The sequence below is a fragment of the Hemiscyllium ocellatum genome, chromosome 10, assembly GCF_020745735.1.
Source record: "Hemiscyllium ocellatum isolate sHemOce1 chromosome 10, sHemOce1.pat.X.cur, whole genome shotgun sequence".
NCBI classification, from domain to species: Eukaryota; Metazoa; Chordata; class Chondrichthyes; order Orectolobiformes; family Hemiscylliidae; genus Hemiscyllium; species Hemiscyllium ocellatum.
Window position 1 is genome coordinate 64121544 of NC_083410.1, and position 19966 is coordinate 64141509.

The 19966-nt window shown below is 40.5% G+C and overlaps 1 protein-coding gene across 4 annotated transcripts in view; it reads right to left on the reverse strand.

Annotated features, from left to right (window-relative positions):
- Positions 1–19966, reverse strand: part of pus10 (pseudouridine synthase 10) — a 95523-nt gene that overhangs the window by 30198 nt on the left and 45359 nt on the right. For 2 of the 4 annotated variants that reach the window (XR_009645119.1, XM_060831543.1), the window contains exons 10-17: positions 19412–19476; positions 17357–17442; positions 13193–13318; positions 11896–11952; positions 4204–4280; positions 4061–4134; positions 3852–3969; positions 1361–1503 (exon numbers count right to left, since the gene is read on the reverse strand). Coding sequence is in view for 3 of the 4 variants with exons in the window: in XM_060831543.1 (XP_060687526.1) it covers positions 1361–1503; positions 3852–3969; positions 4061–4134; positions 4204–4280; positions 11896–11952; positions 13193–13318; positions 17357–17442; positions 19412–19476 (746 nt within the window). In the remaining variant the exon portion in view is untranslated. The remainder of the gene's footprint in view (positions 1–1360; positions 1504–3851; positions 3970–4060; positions 4135–4203; positions 4281–11895; positions 11953–13192; positions 13319–17356; positions 17443–19411; positions 19477–19966) is intronic. The other 2 variants (XM_060831545.1, XM_060831544.1) reach the window with 2 other exon arrangements.

Genomic DNA, 19966 nt, shown 5'->3' on the forward strand with positions numbered 1-19966 from the left:
CAAATCGATGTATTTGTTGATAGAGTTCCAGTTCCACTTTATCAACAAACACATCGATTTGGACCATTTACCACCCTCTGAGAAAAAGAACAGGAAATGACACCACCAACCCAAGGAAACCTAAACACAAACAGAAAGCAGGTCATAACACCAGTGCTTCACCGGAGGCTCACTGATGATGTTACCTAGTATGGTGACGAAATGTATGAAAACAAATGTTCCAGCTCAGTGAGCAAACCTACACCCAGAACCTCAACCTGAGCTACAAATCTTCTCAAAACTCATAGGGTGTTGTACTTAAATGCATAAAGTATATGAAACAAGGTAAACCAGTTTGTAGTACAGAGTAAAATTGGTGGGGATGATGTTTTGGACATCAGAGACATAACTGTGAAGGGATCAAGCCTATAAACTAAACAGTCAAGGACACACATCCAGTGAAAAGACAGCCAGATAGGCAGAGGTAGCCGGGTGGCCTTGTTAGTAAGAAATAAAAAGTAAATCAATACCAAGAAGCAATATAGGCTCAGAAGGCGTAGAATCTTATAGGAAGGGGAGTTATGTACAGACTCTCCAGCCAGGATGTGGGGCAGAAAATAAATCAGGACATATAAAAGGGCACGTAAGAAAGGCACTATTACAATAATCAAAGAGAACTTCAATATGCAGATCACAAGGAAGGGAATCCGTGGAATATCTACAAGATTTCTTTTGGAGTAGCATGTGGTAGAACTCGCTAGGAAAGAGGTAATTTTCTATCTGGTGATGTGTAATGAGGCAAACTAGATTACTCGAGGGAGCAGTGACCACAATATGATAGAGTTCACAGCTTATGAGGTTTGAGAGGTCAAAAGCTAAATAAAGTCTTAAGGGTGTATAATTCTTATAAGATACCATAGTTCCAATTCTCCAGTTGTGGGTAGGGTGATGATAAAGTCCTATATCAGCCAGCATCCAGAGCAACAGGAATGGTCACCAGCAGTAACATTATACAAGGATTGGCCAGTTCTGGAATTAATGTCTGCATATTAACATAGATCTTTCCCTACCTGCATTGAGACACATAATAGTGCATCCAGTACAAATGACCAATCTGCACTGAAGCATCAGCTGAAAAGGAGGTATTTAAAATATTCTGCACTGTCAAGAGCTTCTCAGAGACACTACATCTCCAACCTGGCATCCTGGATCTAATTGATTGGCTATGTTGTAGATACTGGATCGGTAAAACAAAAACTCAACTTTAAGGTCTGCAAATTGAATGCAATGTTAAAATGGCACACATTCTTGAAAAAGATTAATATTATTAAAAAATGCTCCATCTTTTATGTTCTTATTTGCACAAACTGTAAAAAGATACGTCCCAGCCTGTGTCTTTAAATAAAGACGAAAATGATGTAGATCTATATACTCCACTCTCATATTGTGTATTACACGCGTTCTTACAGCTAGAGGCCTTCGGTGAAGAACTCGTAATGGAGTTTTCTGGTCAAGCTTTAGATCCTAAAAAGATGTGTTAAAACATTAGACAAACTTATTGAATACGATCCATTCTGTAGGCTTGAAGGTTTGTAGTTCAGGTTGTAAGTTAGCTCGCTGAGCTGGGAGATTTGTTCTCAGTCATTTTGTCAGTGTGCCAGGTAACATCATCAGTGAGTCTCTGGTGAAGCGTTGGTGTTCTGCCCCACTTGCTATTTATCTGTTTCAGTTTGTTGTGGTGGGTGATATCACTTCCGATTCTTTTTCTGAGAGGTTGGTAAATGGGGTCCAAATCCTTATGTTTGTTAATAGAGTTCCAGTTTGAGGCCAGGCCTCCAGGAATTCCTGTGCGTCTTTGTTTAGCCTGTCCCAGGATGGATGTATTGTCCCAGGTGAACTGATGTCCCTCTTTATCTGTGTGTATGGATACCAGTGATAGTTGGTCATGTCTTTTGGTGACTAGTTGGTGTTCGTGTATCCTGGTGGCTAGTTTCCTGCCCGTCCATCCAAGGTAATGTTTGTTGCAGTCCTTGCAACCAATTATAAGAAACCCATAAATGCATAAACAACATCCTTACCGGTATAAAGCTCATTAAAGAGGAAGAGAACATTAACAGACTCCGCTTCCTAGACATCACAGTAGAACACAAAGCCAATGGAGAACTACAGACCAATGTTTACAGGAAAGCCACACAGTGACCAGATACTCAACTGCAGGAGCAATTATCCCTACACCCACAATGGAGCTGCATCAGGATATTATTTAAAGGAGCCATAAAACACTGTAGCACCTAGGAACTCTGAGAAACTGAGGAAAAACACCTGTACAACATATTCAGGAACAATGTGTACCCAATAAGCGCAGTCTGCTGATTTCTACACAACAGACCTAAATAAGTAGGCACAACACAGCCAGACACTCTTGCCACCCTGCCATACATTAAAGACATCTCGGAAATGACGACCAGACTACTCTGGCCCCTAGGCATCATGGTAGTCCACAAACCTAGCACCATACTGAAACAGCTCCTCATGAATTTAAAGGACCCCATACCAACAGAACAAACATCATTTAAGAAATACCCTGCAAGGAATGCAACAAACATTACATTGGATAAACAGGCAGGAAACTAGCTACCAGGATACACGAGCACTAACTAGCCACCAAAAGACATGACCAACTATCACTAGTATCCATACACACATCCTGGGATAGGCTAAACAAAGACACACATGAGAATTCGTAGAGGCCTGGCATTCAAACCAGAACTCGATTAACAAACACATCAATTTGGACTCCATTTACCAACCTCTCAGAAACTGAACCAGAAATGATATCACCCACCGCAATAGACCGAAACAGATAAATAGCAAGTGGGACAGAACACCAATGCTTCATCGGAGGCTCACTGATTATGTTACCCAGCATGGTGACGAAATGTCTGAGAACAAATCTACCAGTTCAGCGAGCTAACTTACAACCTGACTATCCATCCTTTTCAATTTCATATGTACACTCTACAGTCAAGAAATTTTCTTCCAAAAACAGCACTGTAAGTTTCACAATTTTAACGCTACTTCAATATTTATGAAATTCATCATTCAGTTGCAAGCTATAGACCATCATGTGTCCTTGGTCTAATATTAAGCAAACTAGTTTTGAAAGCAAATGCATATCTTTTAGAAAGTCTGCTTCCAAAATATCAGACATTTTTTATTTAAATCCTTATGGAAATAGATTGAGACCAACAAACCAGCCTGTTTTTGATAAATCTGATATTTTCAGCATCATGCCCCTCACCTCTCACGCCTTCTGTTTTCTAGCAAGTCTGCTCATGGAAATCTGCCAATACTTATTTTAAATTTTAATTAGGGTTACATCAAAGGAGTTGCTAATTTGTCATCTATTTTACTTCCGTCTCTCTACATGATAAAACAATTTAAGTGCTTACATAGAACATAGAAGGATACAGCGCAGTACAGGCCCTTCGGCCCTCGATGTTGCGCCGACCGAATCCTACCTAACCTATACCTATACTGCTTGCTCCAGATAAACACTGAAATCAAGTTTAAAAAATAATTAATGGAAGAGACTAAGTCAATATCACTCAGTTCGAGGTTAACTTACTGTATTCCAAAAAGATGAGCTCATTAGTTTTAGACTGAACAGCAAGAAATGCAAGAACCCCCTGAACAGGTTACTCCCACAAAAATCACTTCTCGCTGAGTCACAAGTGAAAGCCCTGAAGCTCACTGGGTTTAACAACATTTACAAAGATGCAAGTTATGATTCAGATTCATCTCGGAAGTTTACTTCTTCTTTGAAGCATCTTGCACAGTTGAACTTATCCAACAAATTTGTTTCTTTGTACCTGTAAATCCTGCAGAAAATCTATATCATTCTTTACTATAGCTTTCTCTGTCCATATTAGGGCACTATATGACTTTGTCTTCTCTTCTTCACCTTCTTTCATATGTCCGATTGCCTCCCTGAACAAAATAATCAGGAACAAATTAATAGTTTGCTTTAGTAAATAAAACAAGTTGAAGAATGGAGGGTAATTTGATTGGACATGCTCACCTGGTCACTATCTGTAAATCTCGAACTTGGATTTTGTCAGTAGAGCTATTAATTTTCTGCAAAGAATGTATAAGCTACATTAAAGCTTAAACAAATCACTTTGTAAATTCCAAGGAATTTAATTTTGCACTCTTCTTAATCACCTGTTGAAGTTCTTTAAGTTCATTCTGAAGAAAAGTTGCTCTACGTGGGTTAAGCAGCTCAATCGCAAATGGCCTGCCTGACAACCAAGGAAAACGTGTTCAGGGGAAAATAAGTCAGTTTCATACATTTGGTAGAAATGTTAAACAATTATGATCTCGAGATAGCTATGCAAAATGATCAAATGTTTACAATGAAAAATAATGTTCAAATTATAAACTTTCAGGCCATCAAATAATCCATTTAAACCAATAACCCAAAATAAGAATGTCAAATCTTAGTTCAGACATAGAACCTTTTGATCCTGAGTCAATCCTCCTTCAGCATACATTCCAGGCTGATGTTTCAAAATAGTTCTGAATAGGAACATGGAATATAGGACATAGGAACAGTAGAGTTGAATGGCCTTCAAGCCTGCTGTATTCAATGTGATGATGGCCAATCATCAAACTCAATACCCTGTGCCTGCTGTCTCCCTAATACACCTTGATCCTTTTGCCCTAAAAACAATATCCAACACTATCTTCAAAACATTGTTCAAAACTGTTTTGGCCTCAACTGCTTTCTATGGCAGAGAATTCCACAGGCTCACCATTCTCTGGGTGAAGGGATTTCTCCTCATTTAGTCTTAAATGGCCTACCCCATATCTTTAGTCTGTGACCTCTGGTTAGTAAATCCCCAGTTGGTCATTTTGAATCTTCTTCCTGTCTTGGTACAGGAGAAAGGAGGTGCATAAACACAGCCATATCTACATGGATGCAAAAGACCATGGACGATTCAAAAAGGAACTGGGAAGGTTTTCTGTTGCGTTAACCGACGACCAATATCCCTTATATGGCCATTTTCTATTTATGGAACCCTCCTCATCCAAATTGATTTTTGCATTTGTCTCCAAAATGCCATTGACTATTTCAATAATAATTCATTGCCAATACAGGTCCTGTGGATACCCAGAGGACACTGAACTCCCTGTGTAGCTAAGTGGACTCAAATACCAGCCCCATCCCTATGGTTTTTCACTGTAGGTGATCTCATTCCGGAGCAACTACAGAGAGAATAGGGCCCCTTGAAGGCCAATGATGTAGCGTATGTGTGGAGCCACAGGAGATGAGAGAGATACTAAACAAAATACTTCACATCGGTTTTTACTGTGGAGAAAGACATGGAGGCAAGGGAACTCAGGGGAAATAATTATTAACGTCTTAAGCATAGTCCATTGACAGAAAAGGAAATGCTGGAGGCCTTAAAAAACAAAGTTGGATAAGAGCTGCCAGAGAAAGTGGGGAGGCTGGTACAACTACAACATTTAAAAAGACATTTGGATGGGTCTACAAATAAGAAGGGTTGAGAGGGATACGGGCCAAGGACTGGCAACTGGGACTTGATTAATTTAGGATATTTGGTCAGCATGGACGAGTCGAACTAAAGGGTCTGTTTTTGAGTTGAACATCTCTAGTCTATGACTCTAAATTTCTGGGACCTAATCAAGTGTATCCCAGAATGTTCTGGGAAGCTAGGGAAGAAATTGTGGGGCCCCTGGCAGAGCTATTTATATCACTTAAGCCATAGGTGAGGTATTGGAGAACTAGAAAGTGGCTAATGTTGTGTCTTTATTCAAGAAAAGCTGTCAGTAGATGCCTGGAAACTATAGATCGGTGAATCTGATGTCAGTGGTAAGTTATTGGTAGGGATTCCGAGAGACAGGATTTGTCTGCATTTGGAGAGGCAAGACTGATTAGCAATAGTCAACATGACTTTGTGTCAAACCTGACTGAGGTTTTTTAGGATGTAACTAGATGAGGGCAGAGGGGTAGATGTTGTCTACATGGACCTTTGACAAGGCTCCGCACGGTAAACTGATTAGTAAAGTCGGATCACATGGAATTCGGGGAGGGCTTAGCAATTGCATACAAAATTGGCTTGATGATAGGAGACAGAGTGTGGGATGGGAGGGCTGTTTTTTGGACTGGAAATCTGTGACCAGCAGTATCCCCACATGGACTGATGCTGGGTCCACTGTTGATTGTCATTTATACAAAAGATCTGAATGAGAATTTAGGAGGTATGATTAGTAAGTTTGCAGATAACACCAAAACTGGTGGTATACTTGACAGTGAAGAAGGTTATCTAGGATTAGAAAGTGATCTTGATCAATTGGGCCAATGGACTGATGTGTGACAGATGGAGTTTAATTTGGATAAATGTGAGATGTTGCAAAAACAAAAACAGGAATCACACAGTTAATGGTAGGTCCTGGGTGGTGTTGTCAAACTAAGAGATTTAGGGGTTTAGATACATTGTTCTTTTAAAGTCATGTCACAGGCAGACAAGACTTTAAGAAGGTGTTTAGCACACTTGCTTTCATTGCTCAGACCATTAAGTTGAGGAATTGGGATGTCATTTTGACGTTGCACAGGACATCAGTGAGGCCTCTTCTGGAGTACTGTGATCAGCTCTGGTTGCTCTGCAATGGAAAGGGTATTATTAAGTTGGAGAGTATTCAGAAAAGATTTACCAGAGAGTTGCCAGGATTGGAGGATTTAAGTTATAAGAAGAAGCTGGACAGACTTGGAGCTTTTTTCACTGGAGCATGGGAGGTTGAGGGGTGACCTTATAGTGGTATATCAAATCATAACGAGCATAGATAAAGTGAATAGCAAAGGCCTTTTCCCTTGGGTTGGTGAGTTCAAAACTAGAGGGTATAATTTTAAGGTGAGAGGAGAAAGATTTAAAAGGGACCTGAGGGGCTACCTTTTCACAGAGAGTGGTTCATATGTGGTGTGAACTGCCAGTGGGAGTGGTAGATGCTGGTACAGTTACAAAATTTAAAAGACATTTGGACAGCTACGAGAATAGGAAAGATTTAGAGGAATATGGGTCAAATGCAGGAAAGTGGGATTAGTTTAGTTTTGGGAAATTTGGTTAGCATGGATGAGTTGGACCAAAGGTTCTGTTTCCGTGCTGTATGACTCTAAAGTTCAAAAGCAAAGATTTAGTTTTTTTCTTCAGCCTTTAGTTCATTAACACATCGAGTCATTACATATAATTACAGAAACAGGAGTACGACACTTAATTTCCTGGGCACAGATTCAACACACTGGACCCAAACAAAATGGACCATGGTATAATTTCTGGCAGAATCGAGTCAGAAGTCCAGCAAGGCCTATCTCAACATTGGGAACAACTTGCTGCACCTTTCGTGTATTTGTCAGGCAGTGAGAAGAGTTTCACGGTGGCTCAGTGGTTAGCACTGCTGCTTCACAATGCCAAGGGTCTGCATTCAATTCCAGGCTTGAGTCTGTCTGTGTGGAGTTTGCACATTCTCCCAATATCTGTGTGGGTCTCTGCCAGGTTTCTTCCCAGATTAGGTGGATTAACCATGGTAACTGCAGGGTTATGGCGATAGGGTGAGGAGCCAGGTCTGGGTGGGATGCTATTTGGAGGTCGATGCAGGCTCAATGGGATTCTATAATTCTAGCAGTGAGTTACCAATTAAGAGAAATTATAACTTATTAACACCTATCTTAACTCATTAAAACTCAGCTTCCTTTATTACTAAACAAGCTCGACATTGAAAATTCTGGTATTGGAAGTCAGAGTGACATCAGCTTGCTGCTTGCTCCAAAAGACCTCCATATTGGACACCGGGCACTACTCGCCATATGTACTCTATAATCATGTACGTTAGAATGTGACATATGTCAACCTCTAGGAATTTCAGAGCACATCTTCAAATCACATAAAGGACATTTCTGCACTTCAAAGCTGCATTAGGAACTATTAAAAAAATGTTGTTTTCATCTCCCATGATACTTGTCTCTCTCACTCAGACTCCATCAAGGCAGAAGGGATAAAGACTGAAGGCAGGCTGCCTGCCATTCATCGCCTAACCCCTTATGCAGAGAGCATCCTGTAATGTTGTTGCAAGGACAGTGTGCCCAGAGACATATCCCCAGCTCATGGACTGGATGAGGGTGCATGTCTGGCCAGTTCACTTGCTGTCAATGCACTCACACTTTAAGCTACCTGGATACTCACAACATCACAACCTTGCATTGCCTTGCCTTGCCTTCCTTTTTTAAGCTTTGTTCTTTCAGTCAGAGGCTCATAGAACTTCTGTCCTGCCATGTCATTTAGCACAGTCACAAAGAGAGAGAGAGAGAGAGAGAGAAGGCAGCACACAGAGCAGGCAGAAACAGTGAATATTAGGGGGATGGGAGTGGATAACAGCAAGTGGGGAAGATGTTGCAATCAATAGAGAGAGTGGTAGAGCATGAAGTCTTGCTGGAGGTGGTTACAGTGGCAGAAAGTGAGTGAGAATGAGGTACCGAAGAGGTGGCTGATTGGTGAAGGATTCTGTCCTTCCTTCTACACTATTGGGCGTTCCTTCAGAGAGCCAGGTGGCGACTTCAGACAAGGTGAGCATGGTCTGAAATCAAGGATCATCTGCTAGTCCTGGAGTTAGAAAAGTTTGTGCCTGTACAACACCCCACCTAGAAGGGCCTCCGGATTCCTGCCCACAAATTGGGACACCAAGTGTCTCTCTTCTGCAATGTCTAAGAGAGGTATCAGGAACCATGCAAGGCAGCTCTGGACTGACTGTGCTTGTCCAGGACCACAACTGCCTTTTAAAGATGGCACGGCAGCTGGGTGGGGGATGTTTGCATGTGTGAAAGATGTGCCAATCAATTCTGAGACATCTGGGCAGTGGCAACTTCATAGAATTATAGAATTACTACAGTACAGAAGCAGGCCATTCAGCCCAAGAGTCCATACCAACCCTCTGAACTGCATCCCACTCAGACCCATCTCCCTATCCTATTCCTGTAACCCTGCATATCCCATGGCTATTCCACCTAATACGCACCTGCCTGGATTTTATGGACAATTTAGCTTGGCCAATCCACCTAACTTCAAAATCTTTGGACTGTGGGAGGAAACTGGAGCACCCAGCAGAAACCCACACAGACATGGGGACAATATGGAAACTCCACAGTCGCCCGAGGGTGGAAATGAACCTGGATCTTTGGCATTGTGAGGCAGCAGTGCTAACCACTGAGCCACCATGCCGTCAAGTTCTTCCAGTCCAGGAACAGCACATGGTAAGATGACAGAAACACCCTTGGGCAGGTAGATAGCTAATGAGGTGTGTTTAAGATACGGTGAGAAAATTCACTAGGCCTCAGTGAAAAAAACATGATGTAACTGGCATATAGCCAAACAAATGTTAAGGTTTGGCCTATTGTGATCAACTATAAATTGCCTTAGCTGCACTTCTGCTTTTTATTTTCTCATTCTGACTGTCTGATTTGCTCAAGGATGTTTCCTACTTTGACAGCAGGCCGATCTGCCTTGTGGTATGTATTCCCCTCAGTACATACTAACTATCCATCAGAACATAGAAACAAGAGCAGCCCCTCAAACCTGCTCAATCATTCAACAAAATTATGGTTCATCTGATCTAGCCTCAATTTTATTTTCCCACCTGTTCCCCATAACATTTGTGATTCTTTCTGGTGCCCTATGTCATTTCAATAAGATCCAGTTTCCCAATCAAACCACCCACTTCTTCAACAGGTGCATTCAAACCTTTGCATATAAAAGTGGTTTTATTTCTTTTCAATTTACAAAAGGAGTGATTTAGGATTAGTGAGGTTATACTTGTACTAAGTGCTAAAAGTCTTTGAATTTGTACAATAAGTAGATGGTTTGGATCATATTATTTTATCTTCATTTCTCATGGAATGCACTTTATTTTAGTGTTAAAACAACTTTAGAGTGTTGCTGCTTAGGTTTCAGCAACAGACCATTCCATTTAAACTAAAATAAATAAAAATATGATCTACAAATCCAGGTTCCTGACTGTAATCTGACTTGCCTGGTACTAACATCAGCTGGGATCACAAGTTCAGCTGCTTTGTTTCGAATGCTAAATGTATCCAGATATTGAAATTTTAGTTTTACCCTTTTACTTTCTTTGTAAATTCTAGTCTCATTTGTTGTCCGACTTGTATTCATACTCTCCATTCTATCCTGTCACAATCTATTTATCATTTACTGCATCAATACCTTTGACCTTGGCTCTTCTTTGATTTACCACCTCTTCCCAAATTTGATCTCTTGATCCCACTGTTCAGTTTAAAACTCTCTCTCAGATCCTGAGTTCTTCAGTTGGCAAGAACACAAGCTCCAATGTGGTTCAGACACTGTCCCCTCAGTACAGACTCCATTTTCCCTGGCCTGATGCCAGAGTCCCGTGGACTGGAACTGACTTCTTTAATAGTTGAGCCACACATTCATCTCTCTGATCTGATTTCCCATACACAACTTGCACTTGGCTCAGGTAATAAGACAGAGATTCTGAACTTTTGAGGTTCTGCCTCTTACTTTGGCACCTAGTCCTCATACTGACTATGCAGACTCTTCGTGTTGTCCTGACAATGTTGTTGGCACCTAGATCGACTATGATGATTGGATCCTCCCCTGCCCACTCCAAATTCTTCTCCATCTCTGAGCAGACATCCTGAAATCTAGCCCCAGCCAGCCACAGCTATCTGGAATCTCAGTATTTGCCTCGTTACTGTACTGTACCCTACTGCTTCTTCCACATTCCTACTTACTCCACACTCTTGAATAGCTTCTTGTGCCATGGTCAGTCAGTGCATCACCCCTACAGCCCTCACTCTCAGCACAATGAGCTGAAAGAACCTCAAGCCTGTCAGACTCATGCACTCCTGCCCTCTGTGTCCCTTTATCTGCCTCACCCACAGTCATACTCTCCTGTCCCTGAATACTGACCAAACCAGATGATCCAACCCCAAGAGGTGCAACTGTCTCCTGGTAAAAATAATCTGGGTGACCTGCCGGTTCCAGCTGTACTACAGGGTCTATTGTTCAGTGACCAGTCATCAAGTCTGAGCTCAAACTGCACAAACTTCAATCACTAGCTGCAGACCAATTTGCTCCAGATCAAACTGGCATTTAGGAGCTCTCATAACTCTCAGCTCTTGTAACTGATGCATCATTTCTCCTGCCATCCTTAGAGTGTTCCATTACCTCAATGAATCTATTCAACTTTACATTTAGATGTGTTATATATTCTGTTAACCCTACAACCAGCTGCAATGCTACTTTGAACCTTAAGAACCTTAACCTCTTACCAGATTCTCACTAGTTAACTGGCTTCTTCTCTTTAGTAGAAGATGAATAAGTTACTGGAGAGTGAAAGGATTTAGGCAATAGCAAAAGAACACCCCTTTCCTTCCTCCACTTAACTGCCTGAATCACTTAGCTCCTGCACTCTATCCATTTGCCAAGTTGCATTAACTTGGTTAGTTTTATAGGCCCCCATCATAAAAAGGTGGATCTGACTCACTTAATGAGAAATTCTGGTTTCACCTCTTAAATTCTTGATTAAGCAGCCCTTTAATTGAAATCCTCTGGGAAAAAAAAACCCTGTTTAAGTCTGGCATCTGCAGAATTTAAAATGTAGGTTTCAGTTTAACAGCAATTATAAATTCCTGTTGTTTTAACATATTTTTGTGTGCTAAAACAGGCACCATTGTAATGAATGCTGATTTAAAAATAATCATTTCTGAAACAGGATACATATTTAAACTTAAAATCACAGTCCAAACCAACACGGCGGTTCTTTTAAAATAAGACACATCACAAGAAACTGAAACATAATTACCATTTCCCAAGGCTCTGACATCAACATCTTCTCTTCCTGAAGAGGAAAAGTTTAAACCTGCAGGTATAAAAGATGCTCTTTGGATCACAAAACTATACAAATTAATATTTTAGGTGTTAAGTAATAATAATACATTTATTATGTTAACATTCCCTAATCTGACGAGATGAATGGCAATATGGCGAGTTGGACCGAAGGGTCTGTTTCCGTGCTGTACATGAATTCCAAAGAATGCTTTTACAATGTAACATTGGCAATCAAACATTTTGAAGCTCATTACTCTGTGGGAAAAGGAGTTGAAAATTATTTTGAGTTAAATGGCACTTAAAATGGGAACAGATCTTTCACATTTCATTTTCTTTCGCCCTGTAATTCATGGAAAAGTTATGCTGTAAATACAAAAAGAGATTTACAAAACCGCCTCGCTTACGAGAACAGAAGGATTTCTTTTTGTGTTGTCTGCAGTGCTTGTAATCACTTGCTGCCTCCTGTAGTCTCTCACACGAGCATATTCAGTCAACAGTGAAGGACTGCAATATTTTGCTGGCTTATGCATAAGACTAGTTCTTGACTGAGATTGCATCATATTGAAGTTTAATGGATTTACAGCTCAGGGACACATGGTCAACAGGATGATCTGGGCTGGTTTTGATCCCGAGGTTGGAGAGGAATTACCCAGATTCCCATGACCAGCCACTGGGCTGGGTCTTATATACAATGTCTCAGAACTGTGTTAGAAAGTGTCTAGTTATGTTGGCCTGAGCATTATGAGTGTGAGTGAGCTTAATGGGGATTCTCTTCTTTTTCTGTATACACAAATGCAACACTTGCAAACATGTCATAGCAACAAAATTAGTCATAGAAGGTGTTGAGATTCCATCTGAATACACATTCAGGCAAGCTTGGACAACATGAAACTTCACTGAACTGCAAAATTGCAGCAACAGAGATGAGCAAATTTTTTTTTAAATGAAAACAAACCAGTCATTTCAGACTGATGCTTCACTGAAGTTAGTCCAATCATATTCCACTGGCTATAATATTGCCTGACTTTTCTGTTGTAAAGTTTCACATTATATTAAAATTCTTAGTTTTCATACTAAATTCTTCAATATTTAGAAGTCTGGCATTTTAATGTTTTCCATCTTCAGTGTACCATATCACAAAAACTTTAGTTTGGGAGACTAAGACAGATATCACGTCACAAGTTTGGATCACAGCAAGTCTTATATTGTCATCAAAAGGCACAGAAATGCAAAAAAGCATTTAAGAATTTTACTTTATTCAAGTAACTTACTATCTACTTTAAACATTTTTTTCAGCGGCTCTCCTATAAGTTCTTCCACTGAAGACTCCATTTTTCTTTCTCCGCCTATTACCCAAGGAGTCTGTGGTAGATTCCTGGAGAACTTGTTATATCTGCCTAAGAGAAACACAGGTATCCACTTTTCACTCTCAAATACATGTGGATTATTTGACACATTTATGATCAAGCAGACTGTATCACAATTGTTAACAATAGTATGTGTAATGTCGAAGTGCAATATTCAAATTAAGCAAGATAAAGGACTTGTCACCTCCTTTTACATAGTACAGTTCTAGATTTTAGAACGGACAGGTGACCTCCTAACTCAGAACTAGGGACACCACCTCTGCTCTACAAAAGCTCTAAGGCTCATACAGGAACTTTTAAAAAATTTAACCTTATTTTTCTCATCAACCCTGGTCAGAGAAGTTATTGCATACCTCTGGAGCAGGTGGATCTTGAACCCAGGCCTCTTGATCCAGAGCAGGAGTACTACCACTTCATAAGATGGCCCATAGCTCAAAGAGAATAGCTCTATTCCTGATGAATATCCTCGGATGCTGCTTGACCTGCTGTGCTTTTCCAGCACCATTCTGATCTAAACTCTGGTTTCCAGCATCTGCAGTCCTCACGCTTGGCTCAAAGAGAATAGCTGCAGAGTTGATTCAAAGCAGATGATGCTCGAGTTCATGTCCAGATGTTGGTAATAACATCTTTGATATCTTTGGTGTAAAACCATCAAGGGGATATTGGTGGACACCATTTGTAGTTTAATTAGTTGACTGGTTAAATTGGTGGTGGTTTATTTAAAAAAAAAACAACTGGACTCATATCTGAGGCAGAGAGGGGACTCAGGGTAAGATGGTGCTATTCTAGAGACAGATGGGTCTTAGTTACATTCATTACTCTCAAATCTGTGCACATGCCAACAGAACGGTTTTAAAACTCCAGTTCCAAGCAGAGGCCAAGAAAGCAGCACACATAAATGTCAAAGCCAACAAGCTAAACAAAACAAAAATGATCTGAACAACTTCCGCAGACCTGAAATTCTAATGGTGAGAACTCTTTGATCCATCATTCTGAAACATTGATCGATGAATCCATTTGAAGGCCATATCTGCAGAAATGGCCAAATGCTAACTAAAATAGATACTATTTTATAGAAAACAGCTGGGCTGTTGGTCTGGCTAAAGTAACTATTAATAGGTGCAGGCACTAGCCCATGGAGAAGATCAATGGTCCTGACTGCCTGTCCCACTTCTGCAGCTACGTTCACTCCTGGTGTCCTTGACGAGGGAGCATGCAATGTTTACCAACACCTTTGAGGCATTTTGGGAGAGGTGGGCACTGTAAGGGCTGGGGTCCATTATTTCCCCTTCCAATCCCATTCTGATTTAGTCAGAAGTCACATGACGCCAGGTTATAGTCCAACTGGTTTATTTGAAATCAAAAGCTTGTGATTTCAAATAAACCAGTTGGACTATAACCTGGTATTGTGAAATTTCTGACTTTGTCCACCCCAGCCCAACACTGGCACCTCCACATTTTGATTTAGCCTCTCCTCTTTCTTTACCCATTCCCTTTGCTTTGTTGTTGCACTGTCCCAGTGGGTAGTGTTCATTAACTGGCCCTTTAACTGGTTAAATGGGTGATTTGGTGGTAGAATTTTTTTTTAAAAATGTAGAGCTGGGTTCAGGTCCCTTTTGGCACATCTCTAAATTTGGGTCAAAGGATCCTGGATCATGCCCCACCAACTCCAGAGGTGTATCATAAAACATCTGGACAGGTTGATTAAAAATATCTTTCTAAAAAGAAAAGAGGGCTGGGTTCATTCCCCTTCCTCCTTCTCTTGTCTTCCCATTTTTTGATCTTGGATATTGTTGCACTGGCCCTTCTTGATTATTTGGGTGAATTAGCAATGAGTATCAAAGAAGTTGGGTTCATTGGAGTTCTTGTGGCACTGTTATAGTGTCCCTACTGTGAGCTGAAAGGCCTGGGTTTAACTCCCATCTGTTCCAGAGATGTGTTGTAATATGTGTGAACAGATTGATTAAAAATAAAAATAAAAAATTGTCGGGTTCTTGTGGCCTTGTGTGGCCAGAAGGACCAGGCTCTAGTCCCACCTGTGCTGTTAAAGGATGCCAGTGTTATGGACAAAGAATGTGAAACCATTTTAGAATAGATCACATCGCAGCATGCTATATGCATTCAATACTTAAAGACACCACCATGCCCAGTTGTATATGTTCGTTTTGCCCAGGCATTAAATTAAGTTGTAGGTATGGACCTGAAGATGTGGGACAAGGATCAGAATATTTATCTATAATTTTATAGAATATGGTGACCAGATTTAGCAAATTCATTGTAATAATAAGGATAGATAAATGATAATGGACAATGTCATGGCAAAATTGCCTTGTGTCAGCAACAAAGTCTTAAAGGATAATGGAGGTAATGTGCAAGTGACAAGTTTGGGACATGCATAAGAACTTAAACATTTCAGTAATGCATACCGCTACAGAGAACTCTGTTCAGCAATAGTTCATGTGAAAGAAGACTATGCAACAATTCATTAGATGTCGCGCAAAATACTGGCATATCAGCTGAACTGTAAATTATAAACTGCACTGGCATAGGCAATAAATGAAAAAAAAATTCTTATACATACTTGGGAGGTACAGCCCAACCCAATCAAGAAATGGTTGGAATTTAAAATTACCCTCAGTATTGCACAATAATATTCCAGCACTAGAAGGAATAACAATCAGCCTGAGTTTTACTTTAAATACACGTCAAAACACATTAGACACTGGTAGAAAAAAAACATTCATTAAAGCTGAGGTACCACAAAGTTAGAGCTTTGAGATATTGCAGACAGTCCAAGGAGATTTCAGATCTGGTGACACGGTTTATTATAAGATAGAACACAGGGAGTGGAAAGGGCCAGGAAACGCTAATGACATAATGGGAAAGCTTTCATAATGTGGGAATCAGACTATAAAGCTGTGTTCCTCACAGGTAGTGGGGCTGAGGTGTGAATTTTCAAATTCAGAATGTGGGAGAAGGAGTTGCTAATGAAGCACCATGTAATTTGCATCGCCATGAGTTCTACAAATTGGAAACAGAGAGGAAGACTTAAGAGCTTGGGAAATATTATAGCCTGATCGTGAAGAACCTGAGAAAATATCTTTTTGGGATCATTTGCCAAAATACGTTCATGAACATCAGCCAGCAGAGTCAGATGACTGGGCAGCAGCCACAATAGTGGGATATGCAGACAAGCCGAAAGGAAAATGCAAGAACTTCTAAATGTCCAAGATCAACAACAAGTAGTAAGGGCCACTGATAGGCAAAAGGATTTACAAGACTGGAGGAGCAGAAAATGCATTTATTGTACTGATTCAGGAAGTACAATTAGGAGGAAAAGGTCAAGTACAGCTGAGAAGATTTCTAGTAAACATGCTGATGGGAGAAATGCAGAGAGATCTCAACATGAGAGAACAGTCCACAGTCTGACAAGGAAATTGGGTAGCAAGGATAATAAAGAGCCTTCCTGGACAGGTAAAACAGAAGTCCCAATGATTAAGAGGTGTTGATGGCTACTAGTAGAATGGAAAAAATCGGGTGACTAAATAAGGCTAAACTAAATGGATGGAATTTTACATCTGGAAGTTGACAGGAGTGGTCAACTGGTTTTGTCTCACTGGTGGATCTCTTCTACACAGAATCTCACCATGGCAGATGGTAACGTCTGAATTCAATAAAAATTTGGATTAAAAGCCAGCCTCAAAGGGACATCAACTGGCATAAAACCCAACTGTTCACATTATGGAAGGAAATCTATTATTTTTACCTGGTATGGCAACAATGTGGTTGACCCTTAACTACCCTCTTTGCAATTAGGGACAGGCAATAAATGATGACCTATCCAGTCGTACCTATATCCTATGAATGAATATATTTGAAAGAAAATTGTCTGAGGGCACAGCAACAGCAATTTAAATGCTATGGTAGGCCAATTTTCTAAAGTTAAAAGTGGTTAGCAGCACTGAAATGAGTACAGATGTCCGATGACCCCAGTATAGTATTTAAAACACTGATTTGCAAAAGTCAACCAGAACAGGGAATTTAAAAATAATTGTTATAATGTCTTACCTGCCACATAGATTGAATCATGAGTGCACTGAATTTCCTGAATAACACAGGAGCTTTTAGGTCGTTCAAGCTGATGAGGAAACTGTCTGTCAAAGATCAAAGCACAATGAACGTGAGATTTAAAAGATGCATCAATATTTCATGAGAACAACACATACATTATAATTCACATCTATAAATTACTTTTAAAAACAATTTCAACTATGAGATCTCACCCATAAAATGCATCATTTCTTCACATATAATTCTGACTTATTGATTTTAATCACTTCATGACCAGTGACCATGCTTTCAGTGCCTAAGCTCTAGACTTTCCTCCTGTAAGACATTCCTTAAAATCTCTTCCTGATCAAGCCGTTGATTATCTGATTTAATATCTTTTAATGTGGCTCAGTCTCATGTTTTGTTTAATAATGCTCATGAGAAGCACATTGGGTTGTTTTCTCTACATTAAAAGCGTGAGATACAAGCTATTGCTGAGTGTGTCCTGGAGTAGGGACTTGAAACCAGAACCATATGACTCAGAAGCAAAAGATGCTACCATCTGATGATGCCAACTTAGACAAGGGAGCCTTCGAAACGTCCACCTGCTTCCTCAACAGAGGATTCCCCAACACCATAGTTGACAGGGCCCTTAGCCAGATCTAACCGATCTCACAAACTTCAGCCCTCCCTCCCTCTCCTCCCTCCCACAACAGTGATAGGGTCCCTCTTGTCCTCAACTACCATCCACATCCATAGTATAAATAGCCGCCATTTCTGTCATCTCCAGTGAGATGCCACCATCAGATATTTATTCTCCTCTCCTTTAGCTTTCTGCAGGGACTGTTCCCTCCAAGACACCCTGGTCCACTTCTCTTGCACTTCTAGCACAGGCTCACGGCACCTTCCCCCTGCAATTAGTGTGTAACACCTGCCTGCTTACTTCCTCCCTCCTTAGTAGCCAAAAGCTCACACAAACCTTCCAGGTGAAGCAGCGCTTCACTCAATCTAGTCTACTACACTCACTGCTCACAATGTGATCTTCTCTACACTGGGGAAATAAAGTATAGATTGGGTGATTGCTTTGCAAACATCTATGTCCTATCTGCCAAAAAAAAAAGATCCTGAGCTTCACCTCCACTTCAACACACCATCATGTTCCCAGGTCGACATCTCTGTCTCAGGTTTACTGCAGTGCTCTAGTAAAGGTCAGCGCAAGCAGGAACAACATTATCTCACTTTCCATTTGGGAACTCTGTAGCCTTCTGGAATCAAGACTGAGTCCAACAATTTTAAGGCTTGAAGCATCTTCTCCTATGTCCTTACCCCAACTCCCACACACCAGGCCTTGTCATCTCTTGACTGCTACCACACACAACACATTGTTGCCTACTAGTAGTCCCCATTTGCAGTTAATCATTCACCCAGGCTGACCTTTGTCTGACTTACCGTTGTTCTCTCTCTTTGGCTCTGTCTCTACCTACTGTGTACTGCCCCCTACTCCCCACCCCATCTTCTGCATAAATACCAACCTTTTCCTGGTTCTAAAGAAGGGTTGCTAACTCTGAAACATTAACTCGGATTTCTCTCCACAGATGCTACCACACCTGCTCAGATTTCCAGCAATTTTTGTTTTTGTTTCAGTTCATCCAAGACTCCATGCCAGATAAAGCAGCTGAATGAACAGAATAATAACAGTGACTCTGACCAAGTCCTGCATGTATACAGCAGGAAATGGGTTGCAATCCCGTAGAAGGCTATTGATGAAATTCTTATGATCTTTTATAGAACTTTACTTCTGCAATTTTGATTTCTAGCCCATCATTAATTTCAAACCCGTAATCTATTTCATAGACCTTGTGCTCCAAATTTTGATTCCATCAATTAGAATTCTACATCATTCAAACTATTTGTGCTTGTATGTGTACTTTTCCTGGTGTCTGGGGTTTTCCTCAGAATATAACCCAATATACATCATGAATTTATCTCTGTAACAATTATGTACAGAAACTGTCCATTTACTAAGAAATACATAAAGTACGTTTGGGGGAAAAGAAACTAATCTGCACTCACTGAAGGAAGTCACCATCTTTTATCTTCTCCAAAGCTTTCACCACTGCCATTCTAGTGAATATGGACTGAAAAGAGAAACATCCGTTATAATTGGTTCTTAGAACTGTAGGTGTGTGTCCAGGATGTGGCAAGATTCATTACATCATATGTTCAACTTTACAGCACAACATTACTAACAAGTCAAGTTACTTAGCAATCAAGTCCAATTTACGTTTAGTCTCTAATCCACAGAAATAATTTGTTTGGACTTTCAGGCAATCTCTGTGGCATTCTTCATGTACTGCATCACACAAGGTTCCACTTCAACCTCCAAAGAGAGACTGTTCCCACAGGGAGTATAATTCCTACATCATGAGCATGCATGTACCATTCACATTCGTAACACCAACAAATTTTCTACTTCACTGCGTACGATTCACACAAATGTAGCTGAAAGTTGAAAGTTGAAAAGGCCAAGAAGTAGAGGTCAGGTATATTTTAATAACCAGCATCCTCTTCTCCTTCTTTCAAGTTTCACTCTCCTTTCTCCCTTTATCCCAAGTTCAACTCCAGAAT